Source organism: Amia ocellicauda, chromosome 15 (genome assembly GCF_036373705.1).
Source record: "Amia ocellicauda isolate fAmiCal2 chromosome 15, fAmiCal2.hap1, whole genome shotgun sequence".
NCBI lineage: Eukaryota > Metazoa > Chordata > Actinopteri > Amiiformes > Amiidae > Amia > Amia ocellicauda.
This window is the reverse complement of record NC_089864.1, coordinates 25,744,263-25,766,340: the sequence shown is the minus strand read 5'-3', so window position 1 is coordinate 25,766,340 and position 22,078 is coordinate 25,744,263. Positions and strand designations below refer to the sequence as shown.

General features: G+C 40.8%; 1 protein-coding gene across 1 annotated transcript in view; it reads right to left on the bottom strand.

The window, feature by feature from the left end:
• The window catches only part of LOC136771438 (probable polypeptide N-acetylgalactosaminyltransferase 8), a 48,848-nt gene extending 36,446 nt beyond the window's left edge, over positions 1-12,402 (bottom strand). The window contains exons 1-3 of the mRNA XM_066723756.1: positions 12,343-12,402; positions 9,320-9,502; positions 6,943-6,997 (exon numbers count right to left, since the gene is read on the bottom strand). Of these exons, the coding sequence (XP_066579853.1) occupies positions 6,943-6,997; positions 9,320-9,502; positions 12,343-12,402 (298 nt within the window). The remainder of the gene's footprint in view (positions 1-6,942; positions 6,998-9,319; positions 9,503-12,342) is intronic.
• Between the last annotated feature and the right edge of the window lie 9,676 nt (positions 12,403-22,078).

The window sequence follows — 22,078 nt, the reverse complement described above, 5'->3', positions numbered from 1 at the left end:
GTGTAAGAGACTTTATGACTGACTTCTACCTCCTACTTTGAGCGAGGAGTAATCTTACTACTAAACTAACTTTTAGCATGATTCCTAGGAGTAATTCTGAGATGTTTTATGCATACAAGCCAGAACAAGTTTTAACACAAGTATACATCGTGGTGGGTCCCCTCAGGGCCACACCGGAGCTGCCCAGGAGCAAGGACAACAGTCACACAATACTGGAATATAATACAAATAATAGTGACCAGAGCAGAACACAGCTCATGCTGCTACAGTCAGACACTGCCAGAAGAGGACACCTCTCATAGACCAGTGCTGGCATGTGACTATGATGTAGGAGTGACGGAAACATGGCTTACAGAAAATGCAGAATCTTTGTGTGTGAAACATTTGGACAAGAGATGTGGAGGATTAGTGGTAGGAGTGTGTTACAGACCACCCAACTCAGATATTCAGCAAGATGTTGCATTATACAATGTAATCAGGACTGCATGTAGCAAGGATGTGGCTGCTATAATGGGGGATTTCAATTTCCCAAACATAGACTTGGAAAGCCTGGTTGGGACTACAGAGACAGAAATAGAGATGGTTGAGATGGTAAATGACTGCTTTCTAACTGCTTTGTCAGGGAACCAACCAGGGAGAGTACACGCATTGACTTGATATTTTCAAATGACCAAGATAGAGTCAGAGAATCAATGGCAATTTGTGATCATAACATGGTTAGCTTTGAGGCATTCTTTCAAAAAACAAGGCCCAAGTCTAAAACAATGGTCTACAATTTTAGAAATGCAAACCTTGAAGGTATAAGGTGGCACTTAGAAGAGTGAAACTGGAACACACTGTATACAGATTCAGTCGAAAATGGATGGTTATACTTAAGAATATACTACTTGAGGCTCAGGAGAAATTTGTACCAAAACTTAACAAATTGAGGACCAAAAAACAGTAGCCAAAATGGTTTAATAGAGGTATGCAAAAAAATATCAAGAGGAATAAAATGTTGTATAGCGCATACAAAACGGACGGAGACGAAACAAAATACATAGAATATGTTGAGCTGCAAAGAGATCTTAAGAAAGGGATCAGGAAAGCAAAGAGGGAAATAGAAAGAAACATCGCTCTTGGAGCTAAAACTAATGCAAAGAGCTTTTTTCAATACTACAACAGCAAGAGGACAATAAGGGAGGAAGTGAAACAGAAAAGGGTAAAAATGGAAATAACTTGGAAAACGAACAAGATGTAGCAAATGTTCTAAATGAGTATTTCACAGAGGTTTTTACAAAAGAAAAGACAGATAACATGCCACAGGTTAACAATCAGTCCAGGCAAATCCTAAGAGAGATCAGGATAAATGAGGAGGAGGTACTAAAGGGACTAGCAGGATTAAAAACAAACAAATCACCTGGGCCAGATGGTATATGTCCAACAGTACTTAAAGAAATGAGGGATTTATGTATAGGCCGCTAACTAAAATATTCCAAAAGACACTTAGAACAGGGGATGTGCCAACTGACTGGAAGACAGCAAATGTCATACCAATCCACAAGAATGGGGACAAAACTGAGCCAGGAAATTTCAGACCAATCAGTCTCACCTGCATCACCTGTAAAATGTTGGAAAAAATGATTAGACAGAAAATAGAGGAGCATCTTAATGAAAACCATATTCTTGGAGATAGTCAACATGGGTTTAGATGAGGCAGATCATGTCTTACTAATTTATTAGAATTTGTCAAACACTGCAGCTGTAGATCATGTGAAAGCATATGATATACTTAGATTTTCAGAAAGCTTTTGATAAGGTTCCACACCAAAGACTGATCCTCAGATTGGAAGCTGCAGGCATTCAGGGTAATGTAAGTAGATGGATTATGAACTGGTTGATGTATAGGAAACAGAGGGTGTTGATTAGAGGAGTCACTTCTAACTGGAGTGAGGTTCTTAGTGGAGTTCCACAGGGATCAGTACTAGGGCCTTTGCTTTTTCTAATCTATATTAATGATCTGGGCTCTGGGATAGTTAGCAAACTTGTCAAATTTGCCGATGATACTAAAATAGGTGGCTCAGCAGATACAATCTTGGCAGCACAGGTTATTCAAAAGGACTTAGATAACATTCAGTTGTGGGCTGACACCTGGCAGATTAAATTCAATGTGGACAAGTGCAAGGTAATACACGCAGGTAACAAAAATGTCCACTATAATTACACTATGGGATGAATAGAACTAGATGAAGTAACACAATGAGAAAGACCTAGGAGTCTATGTGGACTCCTCACTTTCTCCATCCAAACAGTGTGGGGAAGCAATAAAAAAGGCAAACATAATGTTAGGGTATATTGTAAAAAGTGTAGAATTTAAAACAAGGGAAGTAATGTTAAGACTGTACAATGCACTAGTTAGACCTCATCTGGAATAATGTGTACAGTTCTAGGCACCACACTTCAAGAAAGATATCACTGCTCTAGAGGCAGTTCAGAGGAGAGCAACCAGACTTATTCCAGGTCTGAAGGGAATGTCCTACTCGGAGAGACTGAGGGAACTGAACCTTTTCACCCTGGAACAGAGGAGACTACATGGGGACTTGATCCAAGTCTTCAAAATCATGAAGGGCATTGACCACATCAAACCAGAGGAGCTTTTCCAGATCAGCAGGGACACACGCACCCGGGGACACAAATGGAAATTGGGCTACAAGGCATTCAAAATGGAAAACAGGAGATGCTTCTTTACACAGAGAGTTGTCACAATCTGGAACAAACTCCCCAGCAATGTGGACAACATTTGGGAACATTTAAAAATAGACTGGATATTTTTGGGGAATGTAGTTTTTTTAGCAGCGGCCATTTTGTAATGTGTAGTTCTTATAATAGCACCCATCCACTACATGGTATGCACTTTGCCATGCAACATACAACATGTTTATAGTCTAAAACAAAACAAAACTGAACAAACTAGTACAAATCAGTGGCATGGTGTGCCGTGATTTTTAACAGAGTGTGCGTTTAGGGCATCGTCACATGTCAAACCTTTAAACTTTTACAAACCGATAGATGTCTGTTTTCGGTACCTGGTGAATTGAAACTGGTCACTGTGTTACTCATAGATAGAACAATATATGGCATTAAAATTGCCTTTCTTAAAGCAAGTTGCTTGGTCCGTATATTTTCACAGAATTAACAAAATAAACTGTAGTCTTTATAAGCATTCACCATACTTAAAATTTAGAGAGAATATACCTATTTAAGTTTTCAAGAAAATGCGTTTCACGATATCAGTGATTAGCAGAAAACTGAAATCAACGCATGCATTAAAATGACAGTGAACTGCCAGGGGGGTCTTCTGCATACTTTCATGGGTATGTTTCTGGAAACTACCTTGTAGAGGTAGAGGCAGAGGACCCCTAATGCAATTTAAGACACAGATGTGTGGCATAGGGGACAACAATTTGGGTAAGAAATACCAGTTCAAATAAATAGTTCACCAGCATAACTCTATTTTACATTAGAAGGGGACACCTTTCATCTATCTGTTGGACCTAAAATGGACCTGGGAACTTTCTTTTCAATATTAGAAAGCAACCCTTGGAAAGCTAACAACCCAATGTAAGACACAAAGTTATGGCATTGGGGATATTAGTTTGGCTGTCTATTGCCAGTCCCACAAATAGCTATCCAGCATGAAACTAGTGTAGGTTTAAAGGGGATCCTTTCTACTATCCAAAGGACCTAAAATGGTTCTGGTTGACTTTTGTTTAATTAATAAAAAGCCAACCTCGGTACGCTCACATTCCAATGTAAGACACTACATTGAGGCATGGGGGACACCTGTTTGGAGGTCTATTCCCAGTTTTATGTGAAATAAATAATAAATAATTTTGGGGCCATTCTATTAAATTACAGAAAGCAAGCCTCAGAACGCTCACATTGCATGTACAAATACGACATTGTGGTTGGGGGATCACCAGTTTGGGGGTCTATTCCCAGTTCCAGAAATAGTTCCCCAGCATGAAACTATTATAGCACTATTGTACCTTGTACTAATGTACTAATGTCACTATTACTTTTACAAATTCTGTTCAGTTTAACAAATTGTAGAAAATGTGTATACATTATTATTAGGCTTCCATGCACAAAGTTTCTAGAATTAAGTGAAAAATACGATGGTACCTCACATAATTGAAGCATGCAAACATTAAATTAATATTATAGCCAACTGACATTAAAATACGCACTTGAAATGATATAAGATTGAAAACCTCAAATGTATACTACATTGGACTGAACTTGAAAATTAAATATTTAATAACACATGCATTTAAACTACAAATGCCTGCTAAAATCTGAAAACAACTGATACAGCTTGGAAGCCTTAAAAGTTGCATGCAACTTCTATTTATTATTATAATTTTTTTTTCTTCCGCCAGAAATTTAAAATGCCCCTAAAATGCTCATACATGCCTGAAACTCATGAAACTCGCAAGTGTTGTAGACAGCACTAATACATGCAAATTCTGTGAAAACTGCTGTAATGCGTATTGTGAAACAAATTGAAATCCTATGAAAATCTTCTCCAAAACCAAATGGCAGATGCATATGCCACTTCATACTCATACATACCTTATGCCCCACTATTATGCTTGTTCATAAGAAGTCGCTTGGACACACGCTTTGACCGCCATGTTGTGTTTCCAATTCAATCTCTTTTGCTTTCTACTCCAAAACTACAATTCCCATTGTGCCACAAATTGCTATGCATGACACTAGTACAGAGTACTACAAAGGTTGTTAAAGGGGAGAAAACAGCCAGAGTGGAGTGAGGAGATGAGGAGGGAGGAGATGAAGGGGAGTAGATCAGGAGCAGTTGCTTGGAAGAGGCAAGTAGGGAGAGGGTCCAGGGTGCATGTTGTAGGTTTGTGACGTAGGAGGAGAGAGGAAAGTTCAGAGTCCAAGAAAGGTGAGAATCAAGAAAAGGAAACTTGGTCGGTGGGAGGCTTGGGCGGGATGGTAGAGGAGACAGGACTGTTGAAGAGCTTGCAGATGTCTGTGATCTTGTAGAAAAAGGAGGCAAACTGGTTCACCAACCACCCCCCTGATCCAAATGATTTTCCTTCCACCATATTCCCCCTTATTAAACACCCTAAAGCATTCTGTTTTAGAATTACAGGGTAAAAGAAAGAAGACTGATTATGAGAGACAAAGTTATCAAGCAGAAAAATATGAATGCAAACCGTTGCAATGCAATACCTGCCAAGCCAGATTTGGAAGTCATGCTTCCCTGTGGCGACATGAAACTCATCAACATGGATTTCCAAAAGATCCTATTTATTGTGTTGATGTGGAAAATATCAAAGGACAAAAGTGGGAAAAGACTGTTCAAGAATGAAGTAGATGTGTTCTGGGGAAAAGGAAGTAAGGATGTTAATTTCTTAAGACATTCAAAAATGTTAATGACCTCCTAAAACGACTGGCCCAATTTCAAAAGCCCATAAACTCTGCAAATATTTGCATCACAAGCATATGGATGGTATAATTTGAAAGGAAATTGCTTGAATTTTGTTTATATATGCTCAGAACATAGCTTGGAGTAACACACAGACATAACACAAGATCATATACAGAAGTTGTTTTTTCTGCATGTTGTTTTAATATGCAAAATCATGTTTCACATCACCTAAAGAAGGCATCTCTATGTAAAGTACGCTGAATCTCCACATATCCCTTAAGTGGTGTCTCGACAACAACTGTACCGATTGTTGTTTTGATAGGACAAACAGAACCCACTGTATGAGGGTGTTTGTGAGAGGTGTCTAGGTACTGTCCAAACACATACCCTAGTGGCCATACAAAACTGTAGCTGAAATATTACAAATAACCAAATAATACTACTTACAGATCGACCACACAATCCAATGTTTCTAAAAATAGTGTTCCGCAGCTCAGCCGCAGCTTTATGCATCACCAGGCGCTCTGTGACTGAACCTGCACACAATGATGCTGTACAGTATAGTGATGCATTGCTCTCATGCAGAGACGTTACTGAATTTCCACCAAAACCGCAAATTGTCTGAAAGCTGAGTTTATGGGCTGCACACGTGTGTCAATCTCACAGACACCACAGATAGTGTGTCAGTGTCACAGTGTCACCATGTTAATGGCGCATAAAGATGTAGGGGGGGACCCACTCGGGCGCTCACAGATCCCTCAAATTCGATCAGATTTCTTTGCAAATAGGCTTGTTTTGTTCACCACCCTAACGATTAATCTATTACTCAATCTATTAATTAATATATTATGTATATTATCAGTTCTGATCAGTAGACTGTCTGTTTCCAGAATATGTCATAATTGTCAATATTTTCTGAGATTTTTTATTCCTACTGTAAGTATCCCCCATTTCAGAATGCAGTGGGGGGGGGGGGTGGGCGTAAATGCAAACAACACAACAGTGAAGAGTACACATGGGATTAAAAAGAAGCACACAGATTTGGTGCCCTTTTAAGGATACCACAGGGGTTTGTCAGTTTAAGGGGTTAAATTGTGTTAAACAAAATGATTCCATGATTTCTATTTTTATCTCCAATTGTTTATTTGTTCTATGCTTTAATTTCAGAGTACATTGAGACATTAAACTGCGTACATTTCAATACAATTTAGGTGTACTAAAACTTTTGACCTGGTAGTGTATCTTTAAAGATTATACAACTATCCAATGCAGCCTGGTGTTAAACCATAAACAATAATAACAAATATATGAACATATATCTTGCCATGTATACTTACAAGAAAAACAAAAATGGGCAAGTTTGCATAAAAGTATTTAAAACTAAATAATTTATACACTTATAATGAAAGTCCAACTGTCCCCACTTATCTGCAGCCTGGAGACTCATCTTCAAGATTGTCATTACTATTTCCTTCCTATTTCAGAGACAACTGTGGACTTACCTAACTCCTGGAAGGAAAGCTCAATTCGACTCAGCCTTTTCAGGATCTCTGCATTCTGTGAAATGTCATTTTGAGGAGCATACTGCAGTTTTCTCTCAATCACATGCACCTCTTGCTTTAAAGATGACAAGTAAAGTAATACTGCTGCTCCCAAGACCATAGTTCCAAAGCCTTTAATCCATCTTTGTCTCATTTTGCTCTTCTGTTAATTTAAACTTACTATACTCCAACCTGTCACCTTTGTAATTCCTTAGCTAGAGAAAGAGAATTTATGATCTATATCTATCTATGTATATATATATATATAATATTATATATTGTATACTTGGGCCTCCCTTCCTCCTCTGTCCATCAATCTATTGTCAATGTTTGCAAATGGAAATATGGACTGTATTCTTTATGTGGTAAGGGTACATAAAAAGGCTCAAAGGTTGTTTTTTTTCATATTTATACATAATAAAGAAGGCCATTAAAGAGCAGCTGCCTAATTAAGGCTTGTCCTTATAAGGCATTTGTATATTAGTTAACATTATTATATTAGTAATATGGATATATGAAGTGATTATTATTTGTCACTGTCTTCTCATGGACAATCAATGGAAATCAGCCTGTTGTTTTAATTGATTACTTAATTCAGGGTCTATGAATCTTTCTTATATTATCCACGCAAATGTCTCTGAACAAAATTAAAAATAAATAAATAGGCTTTTCAGCTGTACAGACATTTATAGTCATATTTTTTTAAACATTTTGATTTGGGGACAAATACTAAATATAACCTTGCATTTACTTTTGCTTTAGTGGTTGCTACACTTGAATGTAAATACATTTACACAGCTAGAAAAGGTCAGTGAAGGAACAAACCACTTTAGTTATTTTCAATTGAGGCTGTGTATTTGTTGGTCTTTAAAATGGGCAATGTTTTAATTTACTGGATATTTTCTCTTTCACACAGAAGAGAATAAAACTTTTACAGGGCAACTAGAGAGTTCCATGCAATCAATGAGTAATCAAAATGATTATTAATTGTATTGGAGGTGGGGCTGGGGAACATTGTATTGGATTATATCCAGATCTGATCTTATATCTGTTTATCTTGTTGGATTGACGTTTATTTTAGATAGAAGGTTAGGCACACCAGGATGTAGTGAGAGAATGGAATGACTGATTTGGAGTTATTAACATCTGGGTCAATGCGTAATGGCACACACCTTTACATTTATCGACCAATTTAGCTATGAGATCTCCTTTGGTTTTGATTAACTCTGGGTGCATCTGTAAATTGGCCTTTAGACTAGAAATACTATAGATGACAAAATACTTCCTGTGAACCTTGATGCTTTGCACATCATAAAAGGCCCTGTTCTCCATAAACAGGGTGCTCATGGAGTAGTGCTCTTTCAAACAGATGTGTATTAACCTGTCTATGATTAAAAAAGCGATTGTGCATTGTATCTGGAACTCCATTGAAGCATATCATGTTGATCATCAGTTTGTTCTGTGAGAATTGCACTATTTGAAGAAGTACTGTCTTTGTCTGCTGAATTTATTAGTTATTATTATTATTATTATTATTATTATTATTATTATTATTAGCTTCACAATGAAACATTTTTTTCTTTATAGAATGTGGAAAGAGAGGAGAGACTTGTTTGTTTGTTGTTAGTCAAAAGTATACATTACTGTTGCAGAACTAGGAACAAATATTAAAATAAAAGCCCAAGTAACTCAAGCACAAATAACTTAACTGTATAAGCCATGCATTACTGCTGCACCAGGCGGGATGCATTTAGTCACATTGTCCAAATACAAAGGAAAATTAACTGAAAGAACCACTATACCTGACGTGGTTGGATCAATTCTGCAGAGAGGAAACAGGAAGTCAGAGAATCTGACAGGGGTTGCTGCTAGTTGCACGATCACTTATTTTGAGAAATAGACATCCAAATAGACTGAAAGCTTCACATCATTTCAGTGTGAAAGCAATGAAGAAACTTGAGGTGGATTATTTATTTATATATTAGCAGACATCCTTATCCAAGGCGACTTACAAAATATAAGAGCATTATGAAAGTGCAATAACACAGTATACAATTACAGATCAAAACATAACATTACACAAGTGCATAGGAAAAATATACAGTTAATACAAAATACAAGTCCTACTTCCTAGGTTGTAATAGCTAATAAGTGCAGACAAGATGTGAATCATCACCTTTAGAATGGGTGAATTAAATATATGCAATTTTAAAGTGCAATATATAAGGTGCAATTTTACAGGAGAGTTGAGCCACACAGGGTAATAAACTAAATTACAGGGAGAGTCTGAAAAAATTTGTCTTGAGTAATCGGTGGTCAGGGACTCGGCTGTCCTGACTTCAGTTGGAAGGTTGTTCCACCACTGGATGAAAAGGAGCGGCTCTTGGAGGAAGGGAGGTGGAGTGGAGGCAAAGTTAATCTTGTGGTGCAGGAAGACCTGAGAGGTCTGGAGGCAGGGCTGGCTCCAGCCATAGGCTGACAATGCGGTCACCTTGGACACTATCTGTCGTAGGAGTGCAGACTGGAGAAAAAAAAAATTGACAAAAAAAGGCACCAGCGTTCCATAGACTTGCGAGTTGCAATTTAAGACAATTTATTGTCTCCCCATATTACGCGTTCTCAACACAGTAACTGCTTTGTCTTTCCCTCAAAACAACCACAACGACAACACTGCACAAGAGTATATCCTAGTATATCCTATCCAAATATACCATAATTACACGTATAAATGGAGTATTAGAACTCTCTGACTCCATTCTATAACTTTTCAGCTGCTGTTTTGAAATATATAGGAGGGACATTTTATATGTATATATATTGTGTGCAATAATGGTAAATTAGTTTGTTATTGCTTGTTGCTGCCCACTATTTTATTAATTCATGTGTGTGCTTGCCAAATTCTTTTGTTAGTAATAAATAATTTTGTATTAGTATTGTTGTAATTATTTATTATTCTTAGTAGTAGTATATGAAACACAAAATCACTATTTCCTAGCAATAAACAAAGCAAATTGTTGTAAATATAAGAAATTCATGTATTATTGAAAAAAAATCGGGGGGGAGGGCAGCAAAAGCTCCAGAACCCACCCTGTCTGGAGGGGATGTACAGAGAGATGATGGTCTGAAGGCAGCTCGTTGCAGTCTGGTCGAGACAAAGGTAGGTGAGGGTCAATGTCTTGAACTGGATGCAAACTGAGATTAGGAGCCAGGGGAGAGAGTGGAGCAGTGGAGTAGCATGTGCAAATTGGGGCATTTAGCTGAATCTGGGTTTGATGAGAATTGGCCTGCTGTCTAAACATGATAATAATCATTTTTTGTGTCTGTATCGGTATTTGAACATAAAAACATAAGAAAGTTTACAAATGAGAGGAGGCCATTCGACCCATTGTGCTCGTTTGGTGTCCATTAATAACTGAGTGATCCAAGGATCCTATCCAGTCTATTTTTAAATGTTCCCAAATTTTCAGCACATTGCTGGGGAGTTTGTTCCAGATTGTGACTACTCTCTGTGTAAAGAAGTGTCTCCGTTTTGAATGCCTTGAAGCCCAATTTCTATTTGTGTCGCCGGGTGCGTGTGTCCCTGCTGATCTGGAAAAGCTCCTCTGGTTTGATGTGGTCGATGCCCTTCATGATTTTGAAGACTTGGATCAAGTCCCCATGTAGTCTCCTCTGTTCCAGGGTGAAAAGGTTCAGTTCCCTCAGTCTCTCCGAGTAGGACATTCCCTTCAGACCTGGAATAAGTCTGGTTGCTCTCCTCTGTACTGTTTCTAAAGCAGCTAGTGCATTGCACAGTCTTAACATTACTTCCCTTGTTTTAAATTCTACACTTTTGACAATATACCCTAACATCCTGTTTGCCTTTTTTATTGCTTCCCCACATTGTTTGCATGGAGAAAGTAGGGAGTCCACGTAGACTCCTAGGTCTTTCTCTTGCGTTACTTCATCTAGTTCTATTTGGAAACGTGTCTGTTCTAAAAACAATAGGAATCACTGCATTTCAGTATATTGTAACAGTTTGAAACTGTGTGGTTCACCCCACGCTGGCATGAAGGAAGAACTGTCTTTTATTAAGATAACGCACTTATAACTCTTACAAGAACTAAAGGCTGTATTCTGAGATTCAGACTGAGGGGAAGGGCATATGTCCACCATTTGTCCAAGAAAGGGGGTGCTCCTGATATGCACCAGTCCCCATTATGCTAATACCGGCAGCAACCCTCCCTGGTATTTATAAAATGACCATTGTAACTCTTACGTGGACACTTCAGGCTTGACTGGGATTGGAGTGACACAGACATGAAATTGTCACGGTCTCCCCTGCTTCTACCTTAGTTCACCACCAGAGGTCCCCCTCTCCCAAATACTAAATCTAGTGCTTCTCCTTTCCTTTGTCCAGTCCAACCAGTTTTTCCACATTCTTTCCTTCCAGGTGCACCTTTTCTTTCCTCCTCTCCTGTCATTGGTTAGTCATTCATTCACCTAGTTCAAACCTTCTTTGCTACACAGTATTTAAACCCCTCTGTTTCCTAGCTTCATCGCAAAGTCTTGCATTCTCTCCTGGATCAATGCTGGATTATTGCCTTACCGTGTATTTTTGACCTCTTGCTTCCCTAATCTCGTTTACCCCTTTTGGATCTCCCCACTAGCCTGTTCGCTTGATCAATTGACCTGGACTGTCCCTGTTTACTCTCTCTCGTTTGCCCTTATCGGATTATCTGCTTCAATTCTAAGCCTGCACTTGGATCCTTTCCTTTGGTCCTTGAGGACGTTACAGAAATAAACAAGAATCTAGAATATTCTACTACTGAAAAACAATGCTATTCATTTAACTAAACAAAAGTCACACGTATATGACAATAATAAAACAAAATGTGACTTCTGAGGGGAGGCTATCATAAAATACAGCAGCAGCAAGAATGTGAAATTCCAACTTCAAATGTAGTCTACTTCACGTAACCCAAACAGGCCGTTTGAGATGACTAAGGTCTTCCTGCATATGCAGCATATGCCCAGGTGGCCAAGCTCCACAACACCGCTTGTGTCTTGGAGTTAGCCCCTTCAAACCATTACTATTGAATAAATAGTGTAGCATAGACTAGCACTCCTCCTTGAATTGTGTCTCTCCTTGCTCATGACTACATTTACTATGTGACATCTTGGTGGCAGTGGTGGGGTAAAGTGTCCAACAAGGGACAGTACAGTACAGTGAAGGAAAGAAAGGTACCTAAGAGAGCAAGAGAAGAGAGAGCTGAGGCATTTAAGTTAGGATAAACAGTTGCTGCATTGTCCACTCTGGATATGATGGAAACAAGTGAGTAGTTATATAGGGCACTCATTAAGGGGGGTTAAGGGGGATTTTACCTTTTGACCTTGAACTTGAGTTGAACTCGAGGGCCCCTTCCTAGAGGGCGTGTCCCACATCACTGAATAATTAGCATATGTGTGGGCGGAGTTGACAGGGCACTGGAATTGTAATATTTGTGGGTGGTGCTGACAGGGCCCCGAAGGACGAAACAGCCCGCTGTTCAATGGAAGTAACAACTAACACCACCGACTCCCCAGCTCAAGAGACCCCGAACATCGCTGCTTTTGTGGCAGGGTCTCAGGAGAGCTGTACTCTGGCTCTAGAAACACCTCAACCCGTGCTGAGCGAACCAATGATCATCAAACCTGCCAGGGGGCGTGACGAAGGTGACGCTTTTAGACCAGAGGTCCGTGCTGAAGTAAGTAGAATTATTAAGAACGGCTGAAAGCTGAAAGCAACTGAAAGCACCTGAAGATGGGGAATGTTCTGGATTGTTTCTGTAACCGGATTTGTCGCCAACAAACCGCAACAAATCTGAGGGCCCTATTGTAAAAAGTATTAGAAAATAAAGTGGCCGACGAGCGCCTTTTCTCTACAGATTTGACTGTCGACGATGCTCAACTTTCAAACATGGAGCATTTAATGGATGATGTGAAAAAGACTGAGGGGTATGAAAACTGGGCGGCTATGATCGCTGTTGCAAGGAACGATGTTAGACCATTTCATCAACATTTATATAATCTTTTTCAAGTCATGTTTAATGAACGGTTGTTTATTTTTAAAATAGCTCATATTATTGTTTTATACATGTATATAATCGATGTGTGTACTTATAAAATAAAAGCCGGTGTAGTAGTGGATATAGAGCAAGTAACCAATCAGTTGATATCTTTTTATTTAAATAGTGGGAAAAATTGCTGTATGTGTTATACTTTTCTCAATTGCTTAAAAATGGGTTTGTACTCTGAAAATGAATAAAAGAGCCACTTTCTAAATACTTTGGTAATTGTTTTTGTGTGCTCTTACAGAATGTCTCGACAAGCTCCTAGGATGAAGGATTTGTACTACAACCCCGCCAAAGTAGGGAGTTTGGGGGGTCGGGAGGGCTTCAGGAGAGGGTTGTCAGAGCAGGGTATTAACGCAGATAAGATTAGTGGGGCCGAGTGGTTGTCTGCGCAAGATGCTTACACCCTACATAAACCGGCTAGAATTAACTTTAAAAGAAATCGTGTGTATGTTTCAACGGTTCCTATAAACAGAATTTAAACGTTTAAATACAATTCAAATATATTTAAAACATTTCTAATATTAATTACATTTCAAATATTATATTTCTTAAATATGTATTTAAATGTAGCACATTGTATTTTAATCTTTAATCACTTTCGCAATTATATTTCTTGATTACTTTAATTATACTTACCATCAAAGTTTGAGAAGTTTAGTCTCCGATCCGCATGGTCGTGGCCGGGCATGTTGATATCTCTTTGTGTGATCTGGACCCGTGCGGAACAGCATGTGAGACCAAATGGACTGAATCTCCGCCGCGAATCTGCATTTGAACACCGCGCTGTGTGCATGTACGCGCTGATGACCGCCGTAATTCCTGCCATAAATCCTTGAAAATTTATTTGGCAATCCATAGGGTGGTGCTCGAGGATAAGTAATCTAAGTTGTTCATGAAAATATCAGGCTTATTAGATTTTATTTAACCTTAATATCTTAAAATGATCTGTAAATTACACGTATCACGTATCGTATGCTGTAGATCATGTACAACGCTTGTTGTTGACTTATGTTCAATAAAGTTTTCTGTAGGTCATTCCATTTATTTTCATATATATAGGAATTTACACATTGTTTATGCCCTTGTTTAAAACTATGTAAAGAATATAGTTATATAAGCAATTGACCCTATCCATTATGACATCAACATTAAACACACACTTTTCTATAGGTTTCTATACATCATATTTTATTACATTTTAGAACCAAAATATCCCTTTAGACAAGGGGGGTTATTAAGCGGGTTCTCTATCTCTCTCTCTCTGTCTCTCCACGTGTGATTGATGTTACACCCCCCCACTACCACACGTGTTATCTTTTAACACATTGCGGCTGTATGTAACTCCTGATTCCTAAATGTTTTGCAGTAACCATCATTCATTAAATCGATATCATGTTTTATATCTTCATACATCCTAATGGTTAAGATTAATAATTATATGTTGATAGCCTTATAGTTACAGGTTTCCAACATCGTTTCGGATATAAATCTTTATTACATTATTGTGTTAAGTTAAAAAAAAATTTTTTAAATACAATCGACTAGAGGACAGCTCGTTCTCATCAGAATCTGAGCCCTTGAGATAAGCGTTCCAGCCTGCACTCAGTATATATGTAAACACACAGACACAGACACATACACACACACACACACAGCTTGATCATTGTTTTTATTCAAGCTTTACATTAACTTTTTCTTTAAATATTACGTTTGATATTGTCTGTAACTCTGGAAATGTATTGTATTGTGTGGTAGTAGCTTATATTGTTATTTATTATATTGTTATAATATTATATTTTATTTATTGATCTTTCCATTTCTTTTAATTTCATCTATGTTCAGGGTATCTGGGCTCATATGTTTTACACCATCTCTTGGTGAGAAGACAGCTTCTAACACAATCAAGATCTCTAGACATTTCTCATTATTACTAAGTAGTTCTGTGTGAAGAAATTACTTGTTTAATACAGTTTCTCTTTTATTTATTTCATTCTTTCTCTTTCTTTCTTTTAATTATTTTCTTTTTTATTTTTAACCTAAGGAGCCTGATTTATTTTTCATTATTTATATATGTTGTTATTTCTCATTATTTTAACAAGATGTTCCTAATACATGCTGTTTGGGGAAAATTACTTGTGTCTTTCAAACTAGCCAGAGACCCCTACCGCTGTCACCCCTTCAGTGCCCTGTTAACTCCGCCCCCAAATATTTAAATTATTCAAACCAAACTCTAACCTGATAGGCTATTTCATCAGTGCCCTGTCAACTCCGCCCCAAAATATACAAATTCTTCACCAATCCGAGGTTACAAAAGATGTAGACATCTCCTCAACTCCCCCCTCCAGCTCAAAAAACTCCAGACCCCCTTTGGCCCTGTTGAAGAGACAGCCTTGTGGCTCTCGCTTAGGTAAAAATATCTATGTTACTAAAGACTCTGGTGGGCATAAATATAACTATTTTGGGGCTTCAGTAGCGTAGGTAAAAATATCTATTTTACTAAATAATCGGGAGGGCTTTAATAGAACTCTTTTGGAGCTTCACTCACGTTCAACTCAAGTTCAAGGTCAAAAGGTCAGATCCCCCTTAACCCCCCTTAACGAGTGCCCTATATAACTACTCAGGTGTAGAAGAGGAGGCTGGAGCTGAAGATTTGAGAGCCATGTTTAAAGCCTTACTCATCAAACAACAAAAGGCAAAAGAATGGAGTGAGAGGTATAACACCAGGAACAGCCATGGAAGGCTTTAAGGCACCAATTTACCCAGCTTTAAGATTAAGTCCACAGGGAAAGGACAGAGATGCACCAGCAGCAAATCATGAGGGAAACCACAGCTTTTACTCCTCCAGCTGATCGTGCATATGTATATTGATTGCATCCTAACAGTCAGCTAGAGTGATGTACAGTGGGTGGAAAGGACATAAAATGGCCACGTTTAGAGGATGAAGACATTGAACATTACGTGTGAGCTTTTGAATGACTGACACTTAGTTGTCAGTGGCCTGACTGAGAGAGGGTCGAACACTTGGTGCCCTTTGATCACTAGCAAAACCTCTGAAATGTACATTTGAAGGGGTGGAGTCAGGGAAACATTCTGAAGGGAGGGTTTTGGGGCACTTTAGGTGATGTTGACCTTATGGCTGGAATAATCTGTTAACATTCTGAGGGGATGTTCTCAGGGCCCCTTTAGGGCTTCTGAATGTGCTGAAAGATATTGATCTATAGAAGTGGTGGGGGCTGCAGGTAGTCTAAGATTAACATGCTGCTTTTTCCAAACGTTCTGTATTAGGATCGTCCAAAGATCCCAGATCTAAACTTTCCAAGTATAAAATGTTGAAATAACAAGTAATTGTTTAAAATGCTTAAACTTAGAAAATCTGAATATATAAACAATGAAAAATAAATCAGAGGACTTAGGGAGACAAATTATAATAATGATAATAATATAAAGAAAACCAGTAACACTTTATAATAAGGTCTCCTTATCAATGCTTTATTAAACCTTAACAGATCATGAAGAACACATTTATGAAGAATTAACAAATAAGTTACAATTATGAATATATACTTTATTAATGCAATTATTTATAGTTTATAAAGCACATTACAAAGGATTCATAACTATCACTTTTTTAAACATTAATTAATGCTGTTGTCAATGTTACTAAACCCATTTATAATTAAGTAAATTTTTCCAACAAATTCATGCAATTCTGCAAGCAAGTTATAACTGTCATAATTATTAATCTGTAAATGTAAGCAATAAACACTTTATTAACCCCATCCTTCCCAATTAATAGTTGATTAATCCAATACTTTTTATTGTACTATAAATTGAATTGAACATTGCAGAAAGTTTTGTTTTATTTAACACAGTGCTGAAATGATGCTTCATTAGATTTATTCATATATGCATGGCCGTATGCAGGTAAGACCGCAGTACACATGCTTAGCATTAAAAACAAGGCCAGAGCAGAATAATGGAAACTGAGTGGTATTGCTAAGACCAGATACCATCCTCTACCTTCAAATTCATCCAAAATCTACCGCTGATTCAGGACACTCCCTGATCCTCTGTCTGCTGTGCGAACACAGGGGTGAAGGTTGGAACAGGAGTATGTTGGATTTAAGGTGGTCTGAAATAATTCTAGTGCTTAAAGTAATTTACTACTAAACACGTATGTCCTAATAGATCTATAAAGTCTCAATAAGGCAGTTAAGTCGGAAGCACTGACCAAGGGGGAGGGGTTTCTGCACGCTTCCATAGGAAACCGATCGAAACGTCACTATCAAAGCTGCCATTGGTCCCTGCACTCGTCACTCAGAACAGGTCCCTTCCTACTTCCTGTTCTCTAAAACGTGACGTCAGCGCAGGTTCATCCTCTTTTGCCATTTTGCGTGGACTCGAGAACGTAAACTGTCTGTGTCTTGTCTGTGCATTAGACCCTTATAGTTATTTAACAATTATTATTTGGTTGGTTGGCTTCATGGCTGTGCTGTTCATCACCGTTTATTATTGTTTGCATCTATTTGTATTATTATTAGTTATTATCAATAGCTAATCTGATTCTGTTCTTTCCATGCTCTGGGGCTCCGGTGCGCTTTCGGTTTCAGTTTCGGCTACAAATAGCACACTTTAAAAATAATAGTCGTGTTTATATAGTGCCTTATAAATTCTGACTGCTTGCTGTGTTGGTTTTTTGTCCACAGGGCTTTTTCCTCCACAGCAGGAGAGCTAGCAGCGGCAGTAAAATCCGAGGCCCGGCTGCCCAGCCTGAGCATCTGTGTGTCATAAGAGATCTCGCCCGCGTGAGGTGCTCCTCCCCAGGCTTGCGCCCGCTGTGGCTGTAGGAGATCTCGCTCTCTCAGTTCACTGAGAACGAGAACTGCTAGCCCTCCCCATCTGTGCGTGTAGGCCTCGGTATTAGATCCCTATGGCTGGTGATCTAATACCCTCGGCCCCCATGGACCCCTTCTTCAGGTGTCCCCGGAAACCCTGGCACACACAGTGTGGTTAAGCCTACGGGCCTACGCAGTGCTTGTATCCAGCACCTGGTGCTCGGCATACACAGCGATCAGTCCGGCAACAGGAAGGTTGCGTTTGGTTGGTGTGTAATGCCCCCGTGTACATAAATGACGTCTTCCATCCCACCGGGCACTGCCGCAATCGCCGCAGCGCCCGAAGCTCTCCCACTCTGGCGAGTGACGGGTGCGCTGGATCTCACCCTCTCCTCGAGCCCCTCTGCCTCCTCTTCCAGGGTTGTGGTGATGGAGACAGCCGCTCCTCCCGCGCATTCCCCCCCCACGGCAGCCACACCCCCCCACCTGCTGTGCCCGCGGTGCATGCCCCCGTGCATGCACGTGACCAACATGTGATAAACGGGCTCCCACCCCCTCTTCTGGGTCGTCCCTTGCCTCCTCCCCACCACGCCGTCAGCAACGGAGGTCAGGCTATGCGGACAGGGAACGTGATGAGGCCATCCTTGCCTTAAACAGCAGGATGGACCAAATCTGCGCTCCTCTGGTCGCACAGGCAGCGCAACAGGTGCCAACACACCCACACCATGTAGCTCCACCACTAGCTCACAACGTGGCACTGGAGTCCGAGGGGAGTCTGTCTGCCCTATCTCAGGATGAGGGCAGTGGACGGGCCACCTTGCAGGAGGACCGCCTGTCTCTGGGTCCGCACGTGGACTCAGAGCTTGAGGCGAAGCTCATGGAGGAGGAGCTGGTCGCACCCACCCCTCCTCCTCGGTTGAGCGTGGACACCCCTCCTGCTCCTACGGGACAGGAGTGGGAGTTCTGGGCAGTGATCCAGGCTGTGAAGTCTCTCCAGCTCCCCTGGCCCTCTGATCTTGCACCGCCGCGCTTCCAGGTTCGAGCATTTACAGCAGCCCACATTTGCCCTCCCGCTGCTGCTTGACCTCCTCGAGGAACTGAGGGCCACCCGGGACCATCTAGCAACAGCTCCCATTGTAGCCAGGAGAGGGGAGGCTTAAGCCAGGACCCAGGGCGCAGCAGAAGCAGGCTTGGTTGAATTTCCCTGGGTGAATTCCACCATAGCCGCACTCATCTCCCTGCCTCCGCTGTCTGCTGAGCCACGCAATCTGGCCTGCCAAAATAGGCAGTGTTGCGTAACAGAAATGCTGCTCCAGAGGGCTTATGAGGCAGGAGCCCAAGCGGCTCGCCTCAGGAACAATGAGAGCCTGATGGCCCTGTATTTGGCCCAGCTGGCAGAGCCCTCGGAGCACGATGATGCATCACCAACCCCGCCCCCAATCTCTGAGATCTGACCAGCTGAGCCAAGGGGACAAGGGCTACTGGGCGATCCCTGGCACTGCCAGCTCTGCCGCCAGAGGGATTTTATTCCCCATACTTCCTTGAGCCCAAGAAAGATGGTGGTTTCTGCCCCATTTTGGATCTGAGGTGTCTAAACTGCCACCTCAAGGTGTTGCGCTTCAAGATGCTCAACCTGCGCACCATGTCCCAGGCCATCAAGCCCGGCGACTGGTTCACCACAAGATGTGTACTTTCACATCCCCATTGCACAGGCACACAAGAAGTTTCTCCGCTTCGCCTTCCAGGGCCGAGTGTTCGATTAATTGCCCCATCGGGGTCATATTACAATTTCTACAGGGGCTGTTGGACCAGGGCAAGTCCGCGTCCACGCTCAAAGTGTATCTGGAGGCCATCTCCACATGTCATGTCCGAATTGATGGCGAGCCCCTGGGTCTCATTTCCTGGCTGTGCAGTTTCTAAAGGGAGCTCAACGGCTGCGGCCTCCTCGAAACCCTGTGGCCCCATTCCTATGGGATCAGGGTCCACTTCCATGATATACACGGAAGGCGCACAAGATGCTTGATTGCCCGCGCCAGATATTGTGCACTAGTAGAGCAGCCGGCCTTGCTATTGTAAGCGGAGGGCATAAGAGTTAACCTCTGTAGCCCCGCTTTGTATATTGTAACAGTGTGAGAGGCAAGGCTGGGGTCATGGTGGGTCTTTCAATGTAGGAGACTACAAAACCTCTCCTTCAAGACTCCAAACCCCAGAAGCCAACAGGGCTCCTGATGGCCATAGCCCTGCCCACCACTTCCCCTATAAAAGGAAGAAGGAAACGAACCAGGGTCGTTGCAACGGTTGTGCTGGTCCCAAAACGGTATGTGGCGCTCTGTGTGAATTACCAAAAGCTGAATCATAAAACCAATTTTGATGCGTACCCAATGCCTAACATTCATGCTATTCTGGAATCTTTTAAAGGTGCTAGTGTATTTATCTCCCTTGATCTGAAGTCAGGTTTTTGGCAAGTGGCTATGGATCCTACAACCAAAGAAAAAACTTTTCCAGTTCAACATGATGCCTTTGGCTTAAAGAATGACTCTGCCACATTTCAAAGGTTAATGGAGTGTGTGCTAGGAGAGTTACAAGGGAAATGTTGCTTCATCTATACTGATAACATTATAGTGTATTCTGAGAACAAAGAGAAGCACTTAAAAGATCTTGAGGCAGTGTTTGGGAAATTGTCTCAGGCAAGTGCAAGTTCTTTAAAACAACCTTTTTAGGACATCAGGTCTCAAAACAAGGAATCTCAGCAGATCCGGAGAAACTCAAGGCAATCCAGGAGTACCCAGTGCCTAATGGCGTAAAATAGCTACAATGATTTAATGGACTTGCTGGATGGTACCATAAATTCATCCCTGGTTTTTCTGACATCGCAGCACCCGAACAATTTGAAGAAGAAAGATGTGCCTTGGCAGTGGACATCGTAATGTCAACTAAGCTGGATCAAACTCAAAGAAGCTCTTTTGTCTCTGACTGTGTTGGTGCATCCTGATCTTTTGAAAACACAGATGAGTGTACACAGATGCCAGTGAGGTGGGACTGGGTGCTGTATTGGCCCAGAGTCATGAAGGCATTGAACAAGTAATTGCTTATGCCTCCCGGATCCTCACTGGAGTGGAGAGACATTATACAGTCTCTGAGAAGGAATGTCTGGCGGTGGTTTGGGCTGTTATGAAATTGAATCACTTTCTCAAGGGAATGCCATTTGAAGTTGTGACGGATCATGCTGCGCTCACATGGGCCTTAAACACCCCAAAAACCACATCACACTTGACGAGATGGACCTTGAGACTCCAACAGTTTGAATTTGTCATCTTGTATCGGAAAGGGAGCATCAATGCCGTTCCCGATGCATTGTCTAGTATTTCTGTGGTGAGTAAGGTCATATAAAACCAGTCTGTCCATTAATTCAGAACCATTAGTTCAAAATTTACCTTATGTCATAGTGCTAGGGCAGGATTTGCCGTTGTTGACTGAGTTGGTGAAGGGTCAGCGAACCTGTCATTTAGCCATTACTCGTTCACAGGCTAGGAAATAGCAAACTGCAAATAGTTTCCCTCACTGTTTCCCTTTTCAGAATGAGGATTTGGGGGTAGAGTTGGGAAAAACTAGGAAAACTAGAGGGGAGAAATGTAGGGCTGCAAGAAACTTTGGAGACTCCTGTCCTAGATGAAAAGGAAATTCGATTACTGGTTCATTTGGGAGAGTTGCAACAGAAGGATGTGACACTGAAGGGGTGTTTTGCTAGAGCTACTATCAGCGGAGGTCAGTTTTCTCTCAAAGAGGAGAGTTATGAAGTGAAGCAAGGGCTGTTGTATCAGTTAGTCAGGGAGAGCAGTTGCTGTTGAAGGACTTCAGGAACCAAGTCCTGGAGCTGGGACATTCCATTCCCTGGGCCAGACACTTAGGTTCTGAGAAGACTTATGCGAGGATTGCTAGAAATGTTTTCTGGCCAGGATTTTATGGGGAGGTAAAGGAATACTGTCGTTCCTGTCCAAGAAGTCCAAGAAGTCAGGTGGAAGGAGAATGGCACGGGCTCCATTGATTTCCTTGCCTATTATTGGTGTTCCATTCCAGAGAATTGGGGTTGATATTGTAGGACCCTTGGAGTGTAGTCAGAGGGGGAACAGGTTTATGTTGGTAATATGTGACTATGCCACTAAGTACCCG